The 27,155-nt window shown below is 38.7% G+C and overlaps 2 protein-coding genes across 7 annotated transcripts in view; one reads left to right on the top strand and one right to left on the bottom strand.

The window, feature by feature from the left end:
* pphln1 (periphilin 1) overlaps positions 1-19,018 on the top strand; it is a 30,944-nt gene extending 11,926 nt beyond the window's left edge. For all 5 annotated transcript variants that reach the window (XM_028450802.1, XM_028450799.1, XM_028450803.1 and 2 more), the window contains 3 exons: positions 3,720-3,775; positions 10,160-10,297; positions 18,155-19,018. In XM_028450802.1, coding sequence (XP_028306603.1) covers positions 3,720-3,775; positions 10,160-10,297; positions 18,155-18,427 — 467 coding nt within the window. In that variant the 3' untranslated portion in view covers positions 18,428-19,018. The remainder of the gene's footprint in view (positions 1-3,719; positions 3,776-10,159; positions 10,298-18,154) is intronic.
* Positions 19,019-21,211: 2,193 nt separating this feature from the next.
* Positions 21,212-27,155, bottom strand: part of prickle1b (prickle homolog 1b) — a 32,237-nt gene continuing 26,293 nt past the window's right edge. For both annotated transcript variants that reach the window (XM_028451065.1, XM_028451064.1), the window contains exons 4-8: positions 26,366-26,503; positions 23,680-23,883; positions 23,388-23,574; positions 22,313-23,305; positions 21,212-22,230 (exon numbers count right to left, since the gene is read on the bottom strand). In XM_028451065.1, coding sequence (XP_028306866.1) covers positions 21,290-22,230; positions 22,313-23,305; positions 23,388-23,574; positions 23,680-23,883; positions 26,366-26,503 — 2,463 coding nt within the window. In that variant the 3' untranslated portion in view covers positions 21,212-21,289. The remainder of the gene's footprint in view (positions 22,231-22,312; positions 23,306-23,387; positions 23,575-23,679; positions 23,884-26,365; positions 26,504-27,155) is intronic.

The raw sequence follows: 27,155 nt of genomic DNA, 5'->3' as shown, positions 1-27,155 counted from the left end.
CTCTGGTCAAGTGTGCGCTGCTGTGAGCTGCTGTGAACTTCAGTATCAACTCTCATAGCGCCATTTTCTGTCTTATAAACTTTCCTCTTCCTCTGCGCTCTGCCCATCACGGGTGATCTCTCATCTAAAGGTGCTCTGCTTTCACCTACATGTCACCTGTCAGTCACTACACCATTGTCCAAGTTAGATATTCACCGGAGAGCTTTGTCACTGTCTCCTAGCAACCCCAGCCGGAAAACACAATTGACATCTATAGACGTCAAAGACACTCATTGAGTTAAAAAGTCTTAAAAGGCATTAAATTCATGAATCTTGTGTAATGTTTTAAATCAAGGTTTGAAAAGTCTTACATTTTAATGCATATTAAGTCTCATTTTATGATTGTAATAAGTCTCACATTCAAAAAATATATAATTTACCGTAACATCATGCAATCACGACAGCGTAACCAACTAAAAAACGGTAACATGGTTGTAGTGGGACTCTGTAAAGATGCGCGTCATGCTTGTAGCAACTTTCAACAACATGGAGAAATGTAAATGTAATGAAAATTGTCCAACGAAGATCTTTCTGAATGGCTTTTTTTTTTAATGGTTTTTAATTTTTTGTATTTTCGTGGTCGTTTCATAGATTTCTGGCTATTTTTGTAGTCAACTTGTGTTTTGAGTGATTTTATTGTATTTTACTATCATTTTGTTTTATCAGTATGTTTGCACACTGGAAAAAATGTACCCTAACCCTATGTTATTGATGTGGCGTTTTTTTCCCCATTTGTGTTTACTGTGAAGTTAGTCTTAAATTGAATTTGAAATGGCATTAAAAAGTCTTAAAAAGTCTTTAATTTGACCGAAACTGTAGAAACCCTGAGACTGTAGTGTAAGTAAAAGTCACAAAATAAACAAAAATATAGTCTGAGTTAAATAAATGAAGTGTAGAAATACTGGTTTTGGTGGTCCAGCTAGCTGCAAAAACTTTTTTCCAAATCATTGAATTGGTTTCAGTCGCATTGTCTATTTTTTGCTTGAACTCAAAGAAGTGACACAGACTCACTTCATGTGCAGGAAATACATCTATATTTTTGCCACCGCTGTTTATTATTTCACTGTTCAGCTGCACCTGACTGTGGCTGACTACTGTCGGCTTTCTAGGTGCCGACGGTCCAGAAGGTCACGCGGTTGTTTCTGAGCTCCTCTGGGGGGCGCACTTTCCTCAGCAGAGTGGCCATGACACTTTAGGTCTGTACTCAGAGCCATTAACAGCAGCAGCCTGAGCTGGGTGAAAGGGAAGACTGATTTGTCAGGGTTTTATTGTTTCTCATTTGGGGGGAAAAAAGCAAAGAAAACCAATAATAAATGTATTTGAATTTATGAATCACTACCTATTTTTATGCATTCAAATTGCAGCCACAATCTAGAGGAAGACTCTTTCACTCAGGTCTATAGCTGCTGCATTATTTCTTTTTGACTGACTCAGTAGATTAGATTTTAGACTCTTTTCACCCTTTTTTTTTGGTTGTTGAAATACATTTGCACTTAATACATATTCTTGTATGTTTCAACTATTTTTGGTTTTCTTTTCTCAGTCCAGAATATTGCTTCTTTAATCTTTTCCTAATGCACATGAGCTGGTCAGCTGAGTAAACGCATAATGTTCCATCAAGATTTCTGTAATATTGGATTATTACTAAATCTTGAATGCTTTTTCCACTTGTTTTAGTCCAATCCAAGTAGCACGAAGGCCTGGCTGACTAAATACTGTATATATTAAGTGCAAAAGTGTTTTTCTGCATGAGTCTTGTCTCCTCTTTAGTAGTACATTCTTTATTTGTTTTATAAAAAAACAAATAAATATACTTTTTAGCGTTATTTACAGCTTACCGAAGTGCTCTATTCATCGTCTCCAAAGACAGAAGGAATTGAACCCTCAATCAGACAAAGTCTTTCGGCAAATCCTTCTTTATACTGGCGGAGGTTGCTGAAGCAGTCATCCTTGAAGTGCTTCGCGCACACAAAAATGACCTTACCCACAGATGTGGGTACATTTCCATGAAAAATAAAACTCAACCAGGCACTTTGAAAAGGTTCTGATGCTGGGAGACGGTATAATGAAGCGTGTGGGTTACTACATCCAACACCCGAACATTTTGACTTATCCTCTCGTAACGTCGGCATCCTTGAGCGTGGACTACAAAATAAAAGCGAGAAATAAAAATGGCGGATTGCTCGAAATTTGGGCCTGGAGTCGATGTCCTAATTTGGCAGTTCCGCTGCAAATACTGTGACGTTATTGTTCAAAAAACGTAATAGAGAATAGAAAAATCGAAACAGATTGAAAAATATGACCAAAACAGAATATAAAGATATCAACGGAGCACCTGAAGAGACTAATTTGAACTTTTCTGTACTTCTAAACACTCTAAATATACAACAAAATGCATTGAAGGGCTAAAAAAGTGGATTTAGCATTCATTTTTTTGTAGTTTCACAATGTCCGTTGATCATTTTAAAACAAAAAATATGTAATTTACTCAGTAAAGGTTGAGTGTAGAAATGTAACAAATGACTTTACTTCTTTAAAAACGTACTTAAGTAAAAGTAAAAATACTGATTTAGAAACGGCAAAATATATTGCATTAAAGCTGATATCCGGAGTTTCTGAGAAATCTATGTTTATGTATGATTCTTTTGAAATGCGAAAAAATACCTAACTAGTCTTACTATGGTCTACTGCGTCACAACAGCAAACGGGTAAATATGATTTTGGCTCTTACCTGACCCATAGACCTATATCTATGCAACCTTATGTTCCGCAATGCACGTGCAGAAAAGTATACGCGTGGCTTTTGGTAGATTGGTAGAGGCAGTGGGAGGAAGTGATGCTGTTTAGGGCGGGGCATCAAGATGTTTCTCAAACTCTTGATATCAGCTTTAATGCTTCATACGTATTGCAATTTTTTTCTTAATCAACAAATAAAGTAATGGCAGAGTTTCTTATAGAAAGACTGACTCTTGTCTTTTTCTGCCAATGCAAAATTGCAAATGAATTGAAGCAAGAGGGAATGCAAAGCTGTCTTTTAATGGGTGCAGCGGTTAACCAGTTTGTGTGCGTAACCTGAGAGTGACACGGAGCGTTTCTAATGTGTCCTGCAGCCCACCTTCCTCTTCGTTTTGTCAGGCTCCATAAAGATGCCACCAGCCCGTGTGGACGTGGAGGCTGAAGGTGTAGAATGTCTGATGAATTTCCCTGAAGCCAGAGCTTACCCTCTGAAGTGTTTTCATTTAATTTAGCTGGCAGTGGGTGAAGTTAAACTAAAGCATCGTGACATTGTGTGTGTGTGTGTGTGGGTTTGATTCCGTTGCTACGGGGAGAATAAATGGAAAGTAAGTGACCAAAGAGGAGGTTATGTGTGCTATGAATGTGTCACGGTCAATACAGCCAATAGGGGTTGTAAACCAGCTGTTTCTTGATTGTTCCAGATGTTCTAGCTTAGTTACCTGTCTGGATCCTGGGGCCAAACATCAAACCCTTCACTAAGACCAGATTTCCCTGGGCACAGACATGCAGACATATTTTTAGACGTACTAATTGGGCTCTCCATGGAATTTCTGCCTCCCACTCCTTGTCCTCACATTTAACAATTCACAGTTAATCCTTTCTCCTGTTTTTATGTTCAAAATGTGTCCGTTAATGTTTTCTTTCTTCTTTTAAATGTTTTTTAGACAAAATCCCTGGTCTCTCCAGAGAAAGTTCTCCACACAGTGCAGCTTCAAACAAGGTGAGAAAATGTTGTTTTCCCTAAAGTTACCTGAAGCACATCCCATGATAGTGTTTATTACACGTTAGGGTTGGGCTCTTCTATTATCCATGTTAATTACAACTATGTTGACTGGCCTTTTAAAAAATAAAATAAAATTTTAATTATTATTTTTCCCCAGAAAGTCAATTACATGTACGTTATCAATTACTAAAGTTCAATTACAATTAATCACAATTACTGAGCTTGAAATAAATTAGCCCTAAAAATGTAACCTTCCTCTTGTGTTAGCTTTCTGTTAGCATCTCTTATGACAGTTGTGTCAAACTCATTTTAGTTCAGGGGCCAAATACAGAGCAGTTTGACCTCAAGTGGGTCATAGATTTTATGTGAGAAAACAAGTAATTTCAACATAATTGTGTCCTAGTTTGCACTTCTACGTTAACAAAAATAACTAAATGGGTATGAAACCAACAATATGCAAGCAAAAAGTTACAGATATCAGTCCCAGCAGGGTATTCACTTTAAATTTCCTAGATTTTATGGCCAATTTCAATTTAATTAATGGAAATATTGTGTAATAATTTGAGGAAAGGATTTTGTAAGAATTTTGAATTTTCTTTTTTCAACAATTTAACATTAAAAATGACTGCCACCATGTGATAAAAGCACCCGGAAAACTGATTGTTGAGTTTCATTAACACAATGATTCATATTTTCTCTGTCATTTTTACTTTCTCCTGCGGTACGGGCCGAATGGGATCCTCCAAAGGGCCGAATTTGGCCCCCGGGCCATGAGTATGTCTTCAATTGCAACTCAATTGTGATTACGATGACTCCTTTTTTTTTTTATACTTTCCCCTGAAAGTTGATAACAATTACGTTTTCAGTTATTAAAGTTAAATTACAATGATTCAACAATTACTCAGTCTGAAATTAATAACCTCATAAAACTTAACCTTCCTCTTGTGTTAGCTTTCTCTTAGCGTCTCTTATGATTTTTATTTTGACTCTAGTCCTCAGTCAGCTGTGAAAAACAAGAACTTATCTTGTTAGTGAATTCATATTTTTGGTGTCATCATACCCCTAGATTTCAGTTAATTATTTATTTTTAGATGGTAAAACCATAAGGATGTCATGATAACGGACAGGTAAACGTGATATGAAACATATTTTAATAATTAACTGCATACAGTATATGTAAGCCATAGAACTGTAACATGCCTCCTCAGTTTTGCTTTTAATTACATTTAAATTACAGTTTTCATACCAATTACAAAGTCAATTTTCTGAATTTTCTTTCAATGACAATTATATCCTAGTTGTAATTAATCAGCAATTACGCGATTACAACTATAATTGACCCCAACCCTGTTATACAGCATACCATAGCGGATGTTCTAAATTAGATTTCCTCATACAGAACACTAATGTCAGACAAGGGCTTTGTTTACTTGAGGTGTAAGCAGACCTCAGTCAGAAGATTTGATGATGGCTCAGGAGAAAGTGTACAATTGCTGACGATGTTTAAAAAAAAAGTCTTTAGGTATCGAACACCGATATATCTTCCCGACGGCTTTCCAAATAAGAATTTGTTTGGCTGATTTCATCCATCTCCAGCACTACGGAGGAGTGTAAATACAATCAGATGTGATTAAACACAGTGTGTCTGGCTTCGGCCACCCAGAAGTATGCAGGCTAAGTCAGTAGCCCGAGTCATAGCGTTATCGCTGCATCTCCACAGCAAAGCCAGAAGAAGTCCCTAAGGAGGAACTGATCGGGATGTGTTTACTCTGTTTACAATGAACAATCCTTTCTTTTTTTACCATCTGAGAGAATAACTTTCATCGGAGATGTCACAGGACGGTGTTCCCTATAATCCTGAGGGGAGGATGTGCATCAGTGTTGGGGTCAATTCTGATTATTGTGTAATTGATAGTTAATTACAATTATGGCATACCTATAATTGTAATTGTTGCTGTTGTAATCATAATTGAAATGTAATTTAGGTTAGATAATTAGATTTGTGATTGGCAATGAAATTTTATAGAAACTGTCAATTACAATTGAATACCAATATTTTCATGAATAAGGAAGCCTAACAAGGTAAGTTTGCGTATTTTACAGCTGACTTAGGACATGGGTCAAAGCAAAAATTACAAGAGATGCTAACACAAAGCTAACACAAGAGGAAGGTTACATTTTGTGAGGTTATTTATTTCAGGTTCAGTGATTGTTGATTATTTGTAATTGAACTTTATTAATTGAGAATGTAATTGTTATTGAATTTCAGGGGAAAAGAACAATTGTAATTTGAATTGTATTTGGGAGAAATGCGCGTTACCGTAATCATATTTGAGTTGTAATTTTGAACATGAGTAATTGAAGACGTAAATGTAATTGACTGCAACCCTGATGTGCGTCTTAGGCTGAGTTTTTATTCAGTTTACTACAATCACTTCACAGATCATGAAAATGGCTTCTACAGTTATTGTTTTCAACTGGAAGGCTTTATGCCAGACATGGGCAACTGGCGGCCCGGTGGCCACATGTGGCCCTCAGACTAGACTCAGAAAGAAACACACATAATGACGGAAAAATACATGAAAGAACTGCAAAAATACACGGAGTGGTGAACAAATGCACAAAAAGACAAAAAAAAATACAGAAAATAACAGCAGAAATGACAGAAAAATACAAAAAATAACAAGGAAAATACAAAAATTTACTCCAAAAAGACAAAACAACAGAAATAAACAAATTGGCTCTAAATACGACAAAGTAAAAACAAGACGATAACTAAACAGACAAAATGACAGAAAAACAAAAATGGCAACAAAAACACAAAAATTGTCATAAAAATATACAAAAAACATATAAAAACAACAAAAATGCGCAAATTGACAGGAAAGTTTCTGTGTTAATGCTCAGCTTGGTCATTATTAAACTAATCAACTAAATGAACATGACAGTTGATTATGTGGCCCTCGGATCAGACACAATCACAGTTTTGTGGCCCTGCTGAAATAGCAGTTGCCCATTTTTGCTTTATGTACTGAATATTTATTTCAATATCTTCACATTTTATAGGTTGAAAATATTGAAACAATATTCTGAAATGTTCTAACAATAAAATTATAATTGGTTCCATTGTAGCTTTACTATGCCTGCGCCTATTAAACTTTTGGAAAACCTTTTCAGTTAGAGTTGGGAAAGCTACACTAGATTTTTGCCTGTAAAAAGCCACTCGGATGCTTTACGAATGACGAAAAGAGTATTCGTTAAATTACAAGACGCTGCTTTTAAACCCTGTGTTCTTCTCTCTGGCTGATGTGCATTTTTTTTTTTTTTTTTTGGAAAGAACCACCCACCACCAGCCTATCCACTGCTGTGATGAAAGTTCTTTAAAAAAATGCCTCACCCATCCACAGACACACACACACACACACACACACACACCTACAGGCACACCACGTCTGCATCTGCTGCTGTGTTTGATCTGTCCTGTGGTGCATTGTTATTCCCTGTTCCTGGGGCACAAACCCATAACCTTGGTCGAGATGAAAGGCCTGCGCTGTGCCCCCAGTAAAGCTCGCACTAATGGCCCCGGTCACTGCCTGCTGTGGAGATTCAAACAAACACACACACGCAGGCTCTCTGGAGCCATCCCAGACAGGGAGACCAAAGACGGGACCTAAAAGAGCAGCTCTGGCTGTGAGCCAGGGTGGCTCGGTGGGTGGAGAGCACGTCCTGGAACAGAAAAGGTCACCGAAGGGTTTTCATCTCTGCACCACAAATTCCTGCTGAATGCAGTGTAACCCTTAGTGGAGGGGAACAAGGTAATAACTGGGACCATTGAGACAAGAAGACCACATTTGATCTAATAGAGAATTGTTAGAGTGAATAAAAATGGAATTTACACATGATTATTTAGTTTAATAACCTTTTGTAACTCTGGAGACGCATTTCCTCACTTGATATCTAATAAAATCAATTAGTAGGAAATAAATCAGCCAAGATTCTTTTTTTTTGTCTTTGCTATGAAGTGGAATGTTCCTCTGAGGTTGGCCTGTACCCAGAGAAAGCTGGAAAACAAATACTGAGGGTTTTTTTCCTGAGGTGATGAAGACTAGGGACTGACAAATGAAATCTTTCAATCCTGCTCCATCCCACACATCTGGCTCCTTCCAGGCATAGCCTCAGGGAGGAAGGAGGAATAATAGGATGATTCTTCATGAGTTGTGCATTTTATTTTAGAGTACACAAAGCTTTGTGATGTTTAATCTTCTGTAATGTATTCCTTCAATCAAATCCAAGTGAATCATGACATCATCCTGTTTTCTGTAATGTATGAGTGGACTTTTGTCATGCTCGGGCAGCTCGGCGTCCTCGCCTTCAGCCTTTAATAGTCAAAAGAAATGAGCAAAAGAAATTGAGCGCTGATCCAAGTTGGCCTCATTTCTCAACCTTTTCTTGATCCTGTTTGGATTTAACAGGAACACTTGAAGGTGCTGCTTTTTCCTCTCTGCACATTACAGCATTATTACAGCTTCAGAGTAGGGCTGGGCGATTTTGCCTCAAAAAAAAATCTCCGATTTTTTTTAAAGAAAAATTCGAGATTGGATTTTCGATTTTTCTTTTTTTTTTTCAATGCACTTAAAAATGACTACAGACATCAGATATAGTGTCAAAAGTGCAAAATGCATAAAACAATCCCAAAATAAGAAGTAAATGAGGCTCTGTCATTCCACTATTTCAAGCTTTGAACCAGGTTTAAGCAAAAGAGCAACAGCAACTTCACAGTAGCTTAAATTTTCTGATTAAGAAATCCGATAACTACATATTTTATAACATATAACATTACAATTTAAAAAAAATAAATAAACTGTTCCCTTAGCATCTCACCATGGTGCGAATAAAAAATTAAACATGCCTGTGGCACACATACTCATTGGGTAAACAAATCAATTAAGTCGATTTTTTGCCCAGCCATACTTCAGATCACCTGCTTTCTCAAATTTCAGCAATGCATTTTGACTGTTAATGTTCTACTCTGCAAACAGAAAAAACAAAACATTTTCATTGTTCCCACCCCCACCCCCTCCCAACGGACACACCAGCCCTGCCAACAGCATCCCACCCAAAAATTTAATTTGTATGTTTAAAAAAAAAAATGTTAATCAATTTTTATTCCATTTTTTTTTTTAAAAAAGCCTAAAACAGTGGTTTTATCAAAAAGAAAAAAAAGGCAACGCTAATTTGCGCGACAACAGACAAAAATAGTAATGAACTATCGGAGGTTAAAGAAAGGTTTGCCCCCGTCAAGCAAAAATCTTTGTCGTTTGTTATGATTGTTTGTATTTTTACTTATAAAAGTTCTATTTTTTATGCTTGGGACAGGTTTTCAGTTTCAGAAGATTTCATTTCAAGACAACAAAGCTCGGAGAAACACTGACTGGTGCAACGTGCGTTTTCTGAGCATTCCTGTTCAAAAAGAACCTGGATGATTGAACCGTTTACCAAACCAATTCCAATTTTTAGTTTTCTAACTGAACAAGCTCATTTCCTATTGTAGGTTTGCCATTATAGAAATGCCTATACATCCCAGCTCTACCCTTTAGTACGCCTCATCAACCGCATCATAGCTATAAACATTCAGTAGGTCAGGTCATTGCATTGCATTTCTGCTTTGACTCGCAAAGTTGCTCACACTCGTGTTGGAAATAAACTCGTCAGTAGTTGAACTTTAATGACACTTGGTTTAGTTATGACTTCTGTGCTTCTGTCATTGCTTATGTATTGTTGTTATAAATTACTATCACTGTGGTTTAAGCAAATGTTTAGCTGATTTTTTAAGAAAGTGTAAAAACAAAAAAGGAAAGACTCTTTCCTGGCATTTTTAAGCCCCGAAAACTAATAATTTCAGTTTGAAGTTGCCAAATGCCTTTCTGAGATCAGTAACATTAAACAAAACACAAAGAATGTAATCATGAGAAACCTAGAAATGTAGCAGAAATTGAAAGATAATGAAATTATTAGACTGTATTAGATATGTGACCAGGAACAAAATGGAACGTGGAACTAGAGTGCAAAAATAATAATGAGAAAATGTATTTCCTTTTTAGTTTTTTTAAGCTTTTTGCCACAGATTGCAAACAATGTACCTTTATTTCCCGTATTTTTGACTGCTGCACTTTCACATTTTCAGGTGATTACTTTAATTTAGTTTGTGATCATGTGATTCATTGTAAAATAGGACGTTACTTGAGGGGCTTGAAAGTCCAGCTTTGTTCAGAGTGAGGAATACCCCACTGGTATAAACACATGATAGTTTCAGACAATTTAAAAGTTTTTCTGACATAATAAAAAGTAGGGCTTATATTCCTTTTTCATTTTGACTTTCAGGAAGACAAAGTTCCCCCAGAAGCAGAAAAAGAGGATCAATTGGTGGCCTCTGTGGTTGAAGAGAGTCAAAAGTCTACAGAGACCTTTCAAGAGCGACGTTCCCTGGCTATAGCAAGCAAAGCTCAAGAAATAGAAAAGGTAATGGTCCCCTCCAAATAAACCTAGTTTTTTACATTGGTCCAATGCTCTCCACACCAACATAATGAGTCTGTTGCCAACTAATAGTGAGTGAAGTGTTAAATATTGTGGCATTATACTTTTGGATGGAATACAAATTTGTTGGAAATCTCTACATTTACACTTCTAGTAAAAGGCTCATATATCGTCGTACTTCATGCCATATGCTTGGCATGTGCACTTGTATTTTGGTGGCCTTGAGTTTTCTGACTCACATTTGTGCTAATTTACTACATATGTATGAAACAAACACCTGGTCCGATCCTAACAAGGGTTAAATTACGGTAAGTTTTTTTTCCTGCATGTGATTTTGCAGCCTAACAGCAGTTTTAAAGCGGTTGTGAGTGAAGATGGGAGCTCAGTTTAACATCTTCTCTTTGTTAGTTTTTGTCGAACTGCAAGAGCTTGTCATTATTTATCAGCAGCTACTTTCTTTTGATTCAGCTGTTAGCGTGATGGTGTACAACAGTGCTTGGAATTACACAAAACGTATTACATGGGACAGGAACTCGTAAATGAACACAGCAATTGACTACATCTTAGAAGTTGTATAATAAACCGCATACAATAAATGGAGAGAATGACTGGTTGACTGAGCTGAAACCACCCCAGGCTTAATGCTCCAGCTTTGCTCTGCTGTCTAATAAAGGCCATTCCCGCACCAGCGAGCACTAGTGCTGCTTTACTGAGACCATTAAACCTGAGCTAACGCTGCCTGGGAGCGCACGCTGGGCTCTCACATAGAGCTGTGCCTCATAGCCTACAGGCCATTATAACACTTGCTGACCGTGCAGCTTCTGGCCACTTTTATGACCGGTCTCTTTCTACCCCTTTTGTGTCTCTTCCCATTTTAGGGAAAAACGGTGGATTAATTCAGCTGTGTCAGCTTTATTTCTCATTGTTTGATGTAACAGAATGAAGATGAACATAGTTCATCATAACGCATTTGGAAACCAACCAAAAACAGACAGTCTTTACGGCTTTGACCAATAGGAAAATGGCACCTTCTGATTGAAGGGTAGCTCCCAAAAGAGATGCCAATGAAACTAATTATCCCAATACATAGTGCTTTAACACTCCCTCACAGATTTTAAATGATAATATGTAAAGAAGGGGCATTACCATACTTTACATTTCAACTTTCAAGACTGATGACCACAATCTTAGTGAAACAAGATCCAAATAATACATTTTCTTTAGTCAGTTTGTTTTTCTAGTCTCAATCAACAGGAAACTGAGTTCTTCAGTATGAATGTGAGGTCGTAGATAAAATTCACACAAGTTCTCTTTAACTTGCTTTAACCGCAAAATGATTTATTTCCCCGTAAAGTCTGGTTAGTTTCGTGAGGTGTGAACACGCAAGCTAACTTTGATGTAGATCAAAGAAGCAAACAAATGGGAAACAGAGAACTACGCAGTTGGTAATAATAATAATAATAATAATAATATAATAATAATAATAATAATGGCTTGGATTTATAGAGCGCTTTTTCCAAGGAGACTCAAAGCCCATTACAGAAGTTATAGAAACCATTGTTCATTCAAATCAGTCATACCAGTGGTGGTACAGAAGCGTGGCTGCCATTGTGCGCCTACGGCCTCTCTGACCACCACCAACATTCATGCACAATTCATACCCATTCATATGAGGCAATGTGGGTAAAGTGCAAGGACACGACGACAATGATTAGGTTAGAGCAGAATTTGAATCCCCAACCCTTCGGTTATTGGAAGACCAACTCTACCTCTTAAACAAACTCCGATGGGAACAAACATAAGAAGTGAGTGTATTGCGCAGGGCATTGTGGGCACAAAGAAGAACCAACCCACAGCACAAAAGGAGAAAAACATAGAAAGTAGCTTTACTAAAAATACATACTGTATAGCTAAAAGTTAAAGTCTGTGTTTGTTCATCCATCGATGAGGTAGACAAGCTAACAATGTACATAAAAGTTCATAAATGCGTGCCTTGAACTCACTGACAAACGAGACACTTCACCTGTTTATCTGTCGGTTTGGCTTTCTATTCTCAGCCATGGGAACAACAAGCATAAAAGAAAATCCAGAAGCTTCTGTTAAGTTCTCCAACTGCCACAAGTAAAACTTTCCACCATCAGGCAGATGTGAGCAGAGCAGCTTGACTAAGTGCAGTTGGCCGACTGAAAGTCAACCCGAGCTTTTTCAGGGTTGACTTTGGCTCCAATTCAGCCCAAGTGATTACAATGAGTGACAGTTCAGGTGGCTGTGCTTTACTGCTTTTAGGTCAGACCATTAAACAAGGAGTTTTATTCTGTCTGGAGAGGAATCTAATTATATTTGGCTTTTAGACAAAAAGTCAGACAACTCAAGCCTTTGAGTTTTTCTTTAACACAAACACGGCAGCAGAGGACTGAGGCTGTTTTGTTTGAACCTGTGCAGTTTCAGATGCCACACTTGTCGTCCTTTGTTCTAAATAATTATTTTTGATCCGTGACCTACACCCGCAGCCTATGAGAAACTAGCTGTGTTATGTAAACGTAAACAAATACGCTCTGAAACAGATGGCCTGATTCTCCGTCAGCCACACCCAAAGTCCTTTCCTTCCTGACTGGATAAGGAGAGGTCTCAGGCAGTGTTTTTGAATAGAGGAAGTTTATTTTAAGCACCTTATTGTCCAGGAAGAGCTATTCCTGTCTTCATAGAGATGGCTGTCTGTGCTCTGATTGGATGCTTCTTTAGACATTAGATATATGACGAAGACAAAAAACCTTGATGCTTTGCTTTCAAGTGAGGAAAACATTGAGTGCTTATTATTTAGAGGAGTATGTCTGTCTTTCCTAAAACTAGTACAGTGCCCGTCGGAAGTATGTATTCATATAGTGGGAGCTTAAGTAGAGTTGTCAATTATGGCCAAATGAGTGTGTGTTTGAAGGTTGGATGTACAAATGTGTACATACTCTGTACTCTGTAGTGTTATAAAGGGCTATATTTGCGGGTGCGATTTCTCTGGTGGGACATGCGCATGATAAATTGATGAATAAAGTTTGCAATAATGTTTGCTGGACTTAAGCAGATGGATAATAAATGTCATCCCCTGTCCTTTGACCCTCCTTTGGCAAGGAAAAACAAAAAAAAAAAACCAGTAGGATATTTAATTACACACAAACATGTCATGTACATCCAAGGTGTGCATTAGGTTATAAACACGTGGTGAAAATATCAGCATTTATAATGCTGTGTTTGCGGAGAAATGTGCATGTTTTTTTTTTTTTTTTTTTTTAAAAGGATTTTTTGGGCTCTTGTGGCCTTTATATGACAGTTGCTTGACAGGAAAGGGATCAGAGAGAGCAGGGAATGACACGCAGCAAAGGGTCTCAGGCCGGGAATCGAACCTGGACCGGCTGCAGGTGAGGAACTACAGCCTCCGTACATGGGGTGGGCGCTCAACCCACTGAGCTACACACCACCCCAGAAATGTGCATGTTTAAATGGACTTTGCAGGCAGTACAGAGCCAGAGAATATCTGGACGCCCTTTCCTTCTCTCATGTCCAGTTTGACCCGCGTTCAACATAAAATTAAAATTTTGCAACACCAAATAAGTCCAAAATAATGGCTGTACACACTCGGGCTATATCAAGCTATTAAAAAAGTTTCAGGTTGTTCAGACACCGCGTCAGGGAGATATGTGTACACACACACACACACACACACACACACACACACACACACACACACACACACACACACACACACACACACACACACACACACACACACACACACACACACACACACACACACACACACACACACACACACAGACCTTCCTTGATTTAGATAGATATTATTTTATGGAGGAGAAAAAGTATAGAAACAATCAGTGTTGGCAGTTAGCTGATAACATGTACCTGTCTGTAGCTACTGACCAGGGTTGACCAGATTCGTCAGTTCTTATTTGAGTGTGTGAATCCGAAATGAAGATAACAGATGGTTGAAAAAAAAAACTTTCAAAAAGCAATGTTAGCATCACCAGCTGAAGGATTGTACTCTTATTCCTTCCCAAATTGGCAATTTTTCTGTAAAACAGAAATTGTACAACCTAAGAACTTATGTTAGACCAAAACTTTTAATTGTAACATTTTTGTTTTGATTAATTTACTTTTGTTACTGCCTCACTAAGAAACATCTTTACCTTTCTTTGTAAGAGCAGCTAAACACCACTGTTGGAGCAATTTTCTCGGTTTAAATAATTTGTATGTGGCCACACCACCCTGTCATTGCCTGATCCCGTTAGATCTCGGAAGCTCAGCAGGTCTGGGCTTGGTTAGTAGTTGGATGGGAGACCACTGAGAATTCCAGGTGGTATCTGTCATTGTGTCCTTGGGCAAAACACTTTACCCACATTGCCTAGTATGAATGTAGTGTGTGATTGAGTGTTGGTGGTCAGAGGGGCCGATGGCGAACTATGGCAGCCTCGCTTCCGTCAGTCTGCCCCAGGGCAGCTGTGGCTACAATAGTAGTTTACCACCGCTAAGTGTGGAGTGAAAGAATAATCCCTTAATTCTGTAAAGTGACTTTGAGTGTCTATGATAAAGCACTATATAAAATTGATGCATTATTATTTAATAATTTACCTTAAAGTATTTCATTAAGTTATTGTTTATTTAAAGATAAACTTGTTTCTTGTTGTGGGATTTATTTATTGATAGTTTGCACTGGGTAAATTCTAAACGTTGAAAAGGTGATCCTTCATTAACTAGGCAGGTACATAGGAGGGGCTAGTACCAGTAAGGTGAATAGTTTTCTACCTGGAACCTTGAATGACATGAGGAAACGACAAGTTGTTGGTGATTTGTAAAGGAATAAACCAAAGAAAATGTGAAGATTGCTTGGACATGGATATTTTTGATCTCTGTGCCCCGAGAACATTGATTTGAGTTTTTTGCCGTAACAACCACAGAACATCTGGTGCAGTCCAATTTGAAATAATGATGTGACGACTTGGCTCACAAATGTAATTTCCTGTCTATCCATTATATCTGATTAGTTAAGTGGAGTAACCACAAGTCACATTTAAACGGGTATTTGTGATGCGTCTGATGAGTCGTAGAGGTCCATCCACATCTTTATTTGTGATCGTTTATTTTCCCCTTTGCTCACGGAAACATTGTAGAAATCTATAAAAAACCAATCGAGCTGAAGCGCCCAGCAGCACAGAAGCTATCGTTGGTATCCAGTGAATGATTGAAACTCGCCCTTGCCTGACCTAATTATACACACACTGGCTCTTCTAATAACAAACAGTGCACACGCTCCTGTCACCAGAGGTAACCTCACACCAGCCTGTGGCACGTACAACACATTTTTGTCATTAATAGATGGCAGCACCTGGGCCTCAGTGTGCATTAGTAAACATGTTGCCAGTCATGAAAGTAAACTAAACAAATCAATACTGATGTGAAAAGTTAATCAATGCTAGTACTATTTGTGATCAGGGATTTATCTTTGAAATTTCAACAGGAAAGTGGGAGGGTTTGAAGGAATTGTTGTTGTAGGGCTTAAAATATCCATTCATTCATTTTTTTTCATGACTTGTTTCTGGACGGAGGGAACAAAAAATATACTGGTGTGCAGGACAGAAATCTTTCAACTTCTCTATTCAGACACTTATCAACATAGTCTGTAACAGACTGTTTTAGTAAATTGTTGAAATGTCTTGTTGACTAAAGACACTATAACTTATGTATCAGGGCAAAAAGAAAATCAAGACAAAGATTAAAACTACATTTTTATTTATAAATCTTTGCGTAAAGGTAACATGCATCACTTCTTCCACTTCTTGGCCTGAGTGTCAGCATTAACACCCTGTCTAATAATTTACTATTCTTGCACACATGGAAGAATGATATAGAATGGGCTTAAAAAAAAGCTTCAGTAATTGTCCAAATATAAACTTTTCATGGGCATCATTAACTGGAAATTAAGCATAAATTGGGAGTAATTTTAAATACCTGTGTCATATCCAAACAAATATTAGCATTCATGCAAAATATTATAATTAAAAAACAACATTTTATTAGGGTTACAAAATCTTGTAGCTTTTCACATTTGGAAACTTTTAATGGAAATTACTGGTAATTAATGGGAAATTTGCCAAATTAAAGGTTGGCCATTAAAAGGGATGTTAAATATATTTGTGAAAATGTATTTTTAGCATCAATTACTCCCAATTTCTAGTTAATTCCAATAAATAATTCCTTTTCACAGGAATTATTTATTTCTATTTTTGAATATTCCAAAATTTCTCAGCATGAATTCCTGTGGGAATTTACAGAAGTTTTCTGCCCCTTTGCAACCCTAATTACCGTCGGTATTCATCTATCTTCCCATGTCCAAAAAAAGGAGAGAAAAACATACTGTTGTGCTTTTTTTTTACAACCAGGCTGCTCATTCAAGTTGCTCGTTCTATTTTTTCTGCAGATGTTTTCCAGAGAAACTAGTGCAAAGGGCCCGTTACACGACATGTTTGTCGATTTTGTTGTGAACTTATACAAAGTGTTGCAGCAGGACATTTAAAACTGAAAGGCTCCTTCCTTTGTTTTCAGACTTTTGAGGGCTCAGTGTGAAATTAACACTCTCTAAACAAATTCTTCTTCATTGTCCCACTAACACCTGATAGTGGTCTTAACGCACCAGTGAAGTGTGCTTTTACTGTCTCTATGGCCATCCAGTCCTATAGAATCTGCTCCTGTTAAACTTGAGAGGAGGAGGATTTATTATTTGCATCTACGTGTGTTAACACTCCTGATCAACTCGAGCCCGAGTGATACTGGGATCTACAACTGGGTGAAAGGAAGAGCAGGAATGCAATGACTCGTCAACCACTCGGAGCGTTAAAACTTTTAGGGGTCTATTCTCCCGTTGCTTTTTTGCACGCCTGCACTTACGCGCTTCTCTCCTACTCGTATTCTCCGTTCCAGGTTCCTGACACTCCCACCGCGTGTAAGTAGAGCAAAACTGTAATCTGTGAATGGAGGCGGTCTGAAGGAAAGGAGGCGGTGATGTTGGAACATGGAGTTTTCTCAACTTTTGTAAATGTTATTGAAAATGATAAAGTTCACTTTTAATTTGAAACGCCTTCATTGATAAACAATGTAACAGGTTGATTTGATCAGATCATTAATCAGATTATTGCAGTGTGATTGAGGATCGGTCGCATTCTTCTGTCTGAGTCACAGTTAAGATCTCTCTCCTTGATCATCATCATCATCATCGCTGTAAAGCGTGACCGAGTTAGATGCGCTGGAGATATGAGGAAATAATGTGGCCGCAGAGCGTCCTGCTTTAATACAGAGGATGTTTGCAGTGAAACAGAACTATTGGCTTCCATAATACACAGTTTTAAATATCAATTGTTTAACAAGCAGCTCTGGGGTGGAGCTATGCTGGCGGCATTGGTGTGGGGTGGCAGTGCCCGGTTGGGGGTGCTTGGGTACACCTGCTTGTTGGTCTATGGCTGGCGGGGTGGCCCTGCTTTGGCGGTTGATGGCATCCTCTCTTGATGGGGAGGCCGCAGTAAAATAATAAACAAGCAGCGTAACTGATGGGGTTCTCCCTGTTATTTTGGAGTGGATCAAAAGTGTGCTGTGAACGTAAACCAAGCCAAATCAAAGTGATGGAATTATCCGCTGTTTTTCACTCATTCGGTCCAAGTCCGAGACTATCGCGGTATAAAAGCAGCCTAAAAGAAGGTACAAATGCATCAAATTGTGGTTGAAAACTACGGCTTAACCCTTTTTTTTTTTGCTTGCTAATTTACCATAACTTTCAACTTTCAGGTTTACCGTCAGGACTGCGAGACATTTGGAATGGTAGTGAAGATGCTGGTGGCTAAAGATCCAAACTTAGAGAAACAACTACAGGTCCCACTCAGGGAGAGCCTGGGGGAAATCCGCGAACGTTGCCTGGAGGACCTCAAACATTTCATCAGCGAGCTGGACGACGTGGTTCGACAGGCAGAGCCCTCCACCTGTGACTCCACCACTCCATCTACGTCCCTCACCAGCCATAAAGTATCAAAGACAACAGTCAATCCCACCACAGCTTACTGATACGTGCACGTTGTAGGTTCAGTCATTGTCCTGAAGATGTTCTACAGCTTATACCCATGAAGTGCTGTTCAGCCTGAATAATAGAAGCACTGTGGGGGTTTAGTGTTATTTTTGGACAGCTGATTTTTTTTTTTTTTTTTTTAACTGTCAAATTTTCATTGGCAGATTACCACGTTCTTAAAAAAAAAAGTTCAGTCATGATTTCTGTTTTTTTATTTTACATTATTTAAACAAATGATACCAGCAGTCTCACAATGTGGAGATTGTGAAAAGAAATGTATTTAAGCTGGTCCAATAAACGGTTGTTTCAAGTTTTTTTTTTATTGCATGTGTTTATAATTTTGTTTTTTTTTAGACACGATTTTTTTTCCATTTTGACTTTTCAAACTAAATGAGCTGTTAAAATGTATTCAAAATGTTGGTTTCATATTCATGTTTTTTATGCAATTTGAAAATGGTTCTGTGGAAAGTTTTGCTCGCAGTGTTATTGGAATCCTCGTAAAAGATGTATGTTCTCTCCCTGCCATCAGTTCACACCATAACTTTGGTTAAAGTGCAAAATAAATGTCTGTAAAAGACACATTGCTGAAACCTGTCTGCTTTTTGCATGGGAGGGATTTTAGCCAAACTGATATTGCTGACACTGAATATTCATTGTATTATGAATTAGGTTATTTAGAAAAATAAGGATTCACTTTTTTTAAATGGAGAAAATGTAGGCATAGGCCAGTATGCGCTGTGAGTATTAAGTTCTTTATCATTTTGGCTGATTGGTGACAAAGATGGGGCTTTGCATAGGCACCACAATGACATTTCTTGAGCGGTAGATCCTAAAAACCCACTGCTACGGTATATTGCCTGTATATAAACATAAAGGCACATCTTGTGATCCTCACTGACCACAGTAGCCAGGAAACGAATACTATCCCATTGGACAAGTAGAAAATCCACTCAATAACATATCAATAAGCGTTACAAGCTGTCAAGCTTGATGTGTTCAGTCCAGTACTGGTGGCTCATTTGTCACGGCTTTCAAAGAACAACTGGCTTGTTCGGCTCTTTACTTTGTATCATTTGTAGCCTATTATTTAAGCCCAATACAGTACGGTAAATACATACGGGGTGTTTTGAGGAGAAGATTAATATTTGTCTGGTTTTCTGCGGTTATTCTGTTCCAAAGGCATTCATTTGTTTAATAGTTTAATAAATTGTAATTTGCAAAGAAACAAACCAAACGATGCTATCAAATCCACACGAGCAAAAATAGAAGCAAACTCGGTTAACTAATGCTTTAAATGTTCTTAATCACATCAGCATCTGATTTTTTTTCCCAACATGCACTATATGCCCTGTATGAGATTATCTCAAGGAACAGATTTGCCATATATACACTAATGATAACCCTTCCCATAAATAATGATCCTAATTCACCATGTGTTCAGGGGCCAAATATTGAGCAGTTTGATCCCAAAGTGGGCTGCAGAGCATAGATGGGAAAATCAGCAGTTTCAACATTAATGTACCCTTGTTTGCACTTCCACCTATGAATGTTATTGAAAATATTTAGGGCAGCCACAATATTCAAGCAGTAAGTGACATATCAGTCCATGCTAGGTCTTCACTATTAATTTCCTTGTTTTTGTGACCATTTTTTAATGTAATTTAAGAAAATATTGTAAAAATAAATAAATCTGAGGAAAAGGGCAGTATTTTGGAAAAATTGAGAGTTCTTTCAGCAATATGAGATTAAAAACTGCCATCATGTGATATATAAATGAGATATTGATGAGTTTCATCGAGTTTGTGTATTTGGAGGGACTGAGATATCTATAACTTAAGTATTACCTTCTGCTGTGAGCCCAATTGGATGCTATAAAGGGCCGGATTTGGCCTCCAGGCCTTGATTTTGACACAAATGAGCTACAGGAGAGAATATTGCTGGGAGCCAACCTTCACGCGATAGGAATCGAGTCTTTTGATTCACTTCCAACCATTAGCTTTCTTTGCTCATGACTTATCTGTAATGTTGAAACTTCTTTCCCCAACAGGCAGCAGTAGCCCTAACTTAACTTTCCCCCCATCATCTTGTTGCACTTCTTACCTTGATATCTTTTTATTTTCTTGTAGGAAGACATTAAAAATGTATCGTCTATAAAAAAGAACACCTTTGCTGTAACACCACAATAAAATAATAAAAAAAAAAACAGTTTGATGCTTTGGGGAAATATTTTATTACAAGCGTCTTTACATCTTTAAAGCATTTAGCTTGACGTAATGCGTTCAGCATAAAAAAAGGCAGACAGTGACCAGTTGTTGGTACACAAATATTGAGTATTGCAGAATATACTTTGCAGCAAACATTTTCCTTTAATATTATGTTACTGGTTGAAGCGAAATCTTCATTTTATCATATAAAACAACTGCTTTGTTTCATTATATACTTCAAACAAAAATCTTTAAACTAAAAATAGAAAAATAGCGTGTATTAAAATCTTAACTTAATATATACTTGAATTATGCTTTAAATAATTATTTGGTTAGTTTCTATTCTTAACTCAATTATTGACCTTTGCCAGAAAAGACACTGCTGAAAGCTAACTGAATATAAGCATCTGAAAAAGCCTATTGGTTAAAAGGTAAAAACTTTGCACAAATCAAAATTTTTTTGTTTGTTTAATGTTTCTTATTTTAGCAGAATTTGGCGTAAGAATGTGATATGCATCTAAATGTTGAATCATCTGCCATTTGCAAGGGTCTCTTCCGAAGACCTACATTATATTTCCAAAAACTTGTGCACCAGGAAAAGAGAACTTGACTTTTAACAATGCATTGCACGTCGTGATCTATAAACACTTTGCACTGTTAAGAAATTATACAGTTCTTGGAGCGGTGGCTTTTCCTGCGACCAGTCTGTGAGCCATGGCTCTGGGGTGAGAGGGCGGTTACCCTTGTTGGGTAGTCCTCTGTATAGTAGTGCCCAGTGGGTCTGGGCTGAGGTATTGGCTGACCCAGAAAGAACCCCTCCTCTTCAGAGTCTGATGATGATGAGGAGCAAGTGGAGCACCAATCGTCCTCATCTCTGTAGAGACCCGTAAAGCGCTCGTCCTGTATATTCCGGAGTGCATAGTCCGATCTGGTTTGAGTGAAAGCCATTGGTAGTCTCTGAGAGGGATGCTGCTGTAGCATACCACTGCAACTAGGGATTGGTGTTCCCTGTTGAGGCTCAAACTTCCTCTGAGCTTTCTCCCACGGTACCATATGAAGGGCATTGTCTGAACGAGTTTTGCGGCTCTTATGGTGCCGGCCGCGACGGTGCGAGTGCTGCTTGCGGTGGCCTTGGTGGCTTGTTGGACGGTGTCTCTCGGGTTCTGGACAATAAACTCTCCTCTGTGGCTTCTCACTCATGGGATGCTTTCTCACGTCAACTTCAAAGCCATCGTTGTATCCATTGTACACAGTGTCCTCAGAGAACTTGACCATCTGAGGAGGCCTGGATTGAGACTTGCTTCTCCTCAAAACTGGGGTTTGAACAAAAGAAGAAGGCAGGCCTTCAGATTGAGGAGACAGAGGGATGATTCCTCCTGGAGAGCCTCCCCTCATTGCCAACATTACTTGCTCCTCTGCCACTTCATCTCTCTTGTCCATGTTGAAGTTGAGAGAGTTGCTACTGTGGTGGAGATGAGATGAATTAAAGGTTCCCATGTTGCTCATTTTTTCACAGTCATCTGCTGCTGATGGATCCTGCATGGAACGGAGTGTGTAGAGCAAAGACCTGTCCTTGCCATCCGTATCCACAGATGCACCTGGGAAAGGATAACAAAGAGTTTTGAACATTGCTGTAAACACAAGGGGAATTAACATCTCTTGAAAAGGTTGTCTACTTACCAGTGATATTTGAAAGTGCAAGTGAGTCCATGGAGTCTCCAACACCCTTTCCAACTTTCCTTAATTCATCAGCAATACACTCCAGGGAGTTTTCATACCACTGCCTTCTGTCTGGCCAGAATGCCTCCTGCCTTCTTGTTTCGGTCCGATCCGGATCTTGGTCCATTTCCAATTCTTGTATCTTCCTGGCGCTTGCCGGTCCTGGATGACTCCCATAGGCTGAGTCTCCCAACCCATCCTGAGACTGAGCCCAGTACTTTTCAGGCAGGTGTTTCTTGCTTATCAATCCAGGGCTAGGACTGTTAGCACAAGATTGGTGGGAACTCTGACTTTGGGTAGGACTGTCAGGAGTGGGAGAAGAGGCGGTAATTCCCCTAGAGGAAGTATCTGGTTTTAACCAGGGATCAGTTACGCTTAGATTATTTCTGTCTCTTGTGGGGCTGGGAGATTTTAGACTTGGCTGCTGAAACTGGTGTAGCATCCCATGATCACCAAACTTCAAGAGGAGCTGAGTCATATAGTCTTCGTGTTGCGCCCACTCCTCTGGATCCTCCTCTCCCCCACCGTCTTGCTCTTCCCGTTCCCTCCAAAATCGCTCCTCCTCCAGGCCAAGATGGCCAAGTTTGTGCCCAATGATGTCAATCTCAGCATCAGCATCACCCTCATCATCCCCAAACTTGGGCTCAAAGGTGGAGACGGTGGCAGGAAGATTAAACAGCTGCGATTGCCTCCACTGTTCTCCGGGCCGGCTGCTCTTTCCCATGCGGACACTACGACGAGATTCCCGTGATCGAGCGGACTGGAATGCAGAATCGGATGAATCTGAAGTGTGAATGTCTTCCCCTTGACTGCAGGCCTTTGAGCAATAGATGCGTCCTTCTTTGGGAAGGAAGGGACATCCCAGTAAGGATGCCTTACACTGGGCACAACAAAAGCACTGGTCTGTTGCATGCCAGTGTACACCTTCATAGGTCATCTGTGCATGGTCAACACCTGAGATATCATGATAAAAAAATAGGGGATTCAAGATCTGGGATCAGAGTATCATCTTTATCACTTTTTTGTTTTTACATACCTATGTTTTCACCACAGGCTTCACAGTATTCTGCATACAGTGACTCAAAGCACCCACAGCAGTAGGGCCGCCCATCTTTCATGATATACCGCTGTCCTCCAAGCATTGTCTCACACTCAAAACAGGCAAAGTGCTTCATGTGCCAGTGACGACCCTCAGCTTCTGTGCATTCATCTGCAAAGATGATCTACGAGGAAACACAAAAACACTGCTGTTAATGCTAGAAATCACCATGAAATCAGCCCAAGAACTTGCGGGATTTCAGAATGCAGCAACTGTTACTGCCACTTACTTCATCGCACGAAGAGCACCGGGGCTTGAGAAGCTCTGCGTGGTGTCTTCCGCATATGATCTTGCCATTTTGGAAAAAGTAGATGAGATCAACTAAGAGTTCTTGGCACGTAGCACAGGTGAAACACGCTGGGTGCCAACAAGGGCTCAGGCCTGCTCTGGAGGCAAAGATTGCCATCTCCCCTCCCTTGATGCTGCCACAACACTGGCAAAAAAAACAAAACAGATAATCCTATGAGTATACCACCAAAGTGATTGACAAAGAAGACTGGTGTCTTAACGATAAGCCCATCACCCTGCTCATGTTGTTGGTAAATCTGGTAATAAATACTTCACGTTGATGAGAAGAATCTTGGGAGATATGCATGGCATTTAAAAACAGCTGTGTACTATAGTTGATGCTAATCACTCATTGTAAAAGCCTTGGGGGCAAGTAAATATATATATATATATATATATATATATATATATATATATATATATAAATCAAATATCAAATATTTCTAGATGTTTTATATGGACTAAAACAAAGATGACTTAACAACAGGTTCTGTAAATGGCAAAGATATGCAACGCTTTCTAAACACAGTTTTGATGAATTGAGATACTTTCATGTAAACATAGACATGGAGTTCTTACAAGATCACATACATTATGCTTTACCACCTGACAAATGTGCTAATATGAAGATGGTATGAATGAAGGTAAACAGGCACATTTAGAGGCGCCTCTTCCTAAAATTTGGGTAGTAATTGGGTAGTATGTATGATAATCCTTTCGCAAAACCTTTATCATTAACAAAAGGAGTTGTTCAAGCAGAGAGGCAATCATTGGATTGGTTGTCTTCATGTTTTAGTAAATGACTACTTGCTTTGATAAAGGATGATGAATGGTATGGCTGCTGCTTCCGAAGAAATGAATGACATATCTGTACGGCTGTAATGTTAAATACTGGCCTTGGTCCTGAGCCCAGAGATCATATAACCTCACAGAGATCACCAGAGCGTGTCTGAACCTGCAGTCTTTATATAACCGAGCAGACTCATGAGACTCCCACAGGCAGCCGGGGATAGCATGCCCAGCTGTTAATCATTATTACCACAGTGGACAGCCTTGGATACAGAGGAGCTATATGTCTCTGGTGGTAAAAGAATCAGGAAACAGGAGCCTGATGATGTGTGTGTGTGTGTGTGTGGGCGGGTGTACATCCGGATGCCTTTATGATACATACATATATACAACAGCCCAGTATTTCTAACAAAGCATGTCTGTGCGTCCCATGGTGATCCTAGGACTCACCTCAGTGTGACCTTGTATGTCTGAGTTTGAGTGTCAACACATTTTCCACTGGTATTTAGTGAACATTTGCATAAACGTCCCAAACCAGGATGTGGTTCCCACAAAAACAGCCACAAAACATTCATATTTATGTTTGTTGCAATGACAGGATGTTTTTAGGAAGATGATCAAGGGTTGCTCGACTGACATTGGTTAGAGTGTATAAAGGAACAAGGGCAAGCCAACAATATAAAAGGGTGGTCAGGGTTTCAGATTGGTGCCATGCTTGTATTCGTTCATAACAAAAACGACATTTTTCAACATGAAAGCAGAAAATATGACAACAATGTGAATATACTTGTGATGCTGAGGACAAACCAGGACTCTTGGCAAGAATTACTCATTAACTTGAACCATTTTAGTTGGAGTGTGCTTTTCTGTTCTACAGATGCCAGACAGGAAATTACCAAAGTTTCTCAAGAAGAACTGGCTTCTCACATGAATTTCCTCTCAATTTCCTGGTTCCCCTTCTCGGGTTAATGAGGAAGTTTTTAGTCCCTGATTAATATGGCGGTACTAACCAATCAGGAAAGTCCTCGGCAGGGATGGACTGGGACAAAAATTCAGCCCTGGCATTTTCTGTCCAGAATAGCCCACTACATTATCAGTGGACACCACGAAGATGCTGTGAAATGCTCAACATGTGGCTTTGATTTTAATTATAAGAGGGAAACGTTTTAACCCCTTTTTACCTATTTCCTTTGGCCATTTTTCAACTGCCTTTGTCCCAATTTTGCCACTTTTTTCAGACTTTAGCTACCTTTTGTCAATAAGTCTCCCTTTTTCCTATTTTTTGTCCATTTTTGACACATCACATTTCTATCCTTTCTTTAATTTTCTTTGGCTCATCCCAATGAGCTAACTTTTGCCCAATAAATGCCACTTGTTTCCTTATTTTCCTACATTTTGCCTCTTTTTGTGCCACATATTTTCTCTTTTTCGCTATTGTTTGCCACATGTTGCTTATTAAAGCTACTCTTTTGCCATTACATACCACCTGGTTTATCATTGTTTGACCATTTTTGGCCACTCTTGACCGGCTTTTGGCCCATCTTAGTCTTTTTTCTTGCCACCTTTGGACCATTTTTGGCCACCTGTTACCATGTCTGTGGACCGGACTGGCCCACTTCAGGTCGACAGTCCACCGGGACGATGCCCGGTATGCCAGATGGCCAGTCCATCCCTTGTCCTCGGGCTGCCACTAGTTTGGATTAGGTTGTGGCTATTGTTCCACACCACGCTATGAATATTATGTTCTATTAGCCTAGCATGTAGTGACTTTTTCATTTTTATGACTATAAGCATTGTTTTCCATGTGCACTTGATTGATTTTATTATGTAACACTTACATTCTCACAGCGAGTGTGTTGCAGTGCCCGAGGCAAGATCTTTGGGATCCCTCTTCCCAGTGCCTCCCTCTTCCTCTGGGATGTGAACATGTGAAGTTCCCGCCTTTCCTCTTCTGTTAGAGAGTTGCAGTAGCGCACCTGTTAAAAATGTGTTAAAAAAAGAGCAATTGTTGAAAACAGCCGTTTTATATATATATATATATATATATATATATATTTTTTTTTTTTTTTTTTGTGACAGGATCCATCAGGAACTAAGAACTATTACTGGAACTCTTTGTAACATAAGAGAAAAAAGAAGTAGCTAGCTTAGCTAAACATTTGATAATCAACACAAGCCAATGAGTTAAAAATGGTACAAATACAAAATGATACAATGATCTAGAACAAACATGGGAAACTGGCGGCTTGTGCACTACAAGGGGCCCTTGATCTAATTTCGTGTGACCCTTGAAGTGAATGGACAAAACAAATCTAAAAACACACATAATGACACAATAATACAAAAAATGACAACAAAACGACTAAAGAAAAATACAAAACGATAACAAAAATATATCAAATTACTTCATAAATAGACAAAATGACAGAAAAATACACAAAATGACTGCATTAACAGAAAAAAATATATAATGAAAATACATAAAGGACTCCACAAAACATACATTACAGTAAAATACAATAAATGAGGCCAAAAACAAACAAAACAAGAACAATAATATACAAATATAAAAGGAAAAACCACAAAACAACCGTAAAAAACCACACAAAACTCTTTCTTTCCAGCATT

The sequence above is a fragment of the Gouania willdenowi genome, chromosome 6, assembly GCF_900634775.1.
Source record: "Gouania willdenowi chromosome 6, fGouWil2.1, whole genome shotgun sequence".
Lineage (NCBI taxonomy): Eukaryota > Metazoa > Chordata > Actinopteri > Blenniiformes > Gobiesocidae > Gouania > Gouania willdenowi.
Note: the sequence above shows the minus strand (reverse complement) of the source record. Positions and strands in the feature narration are given on the sequence as shown.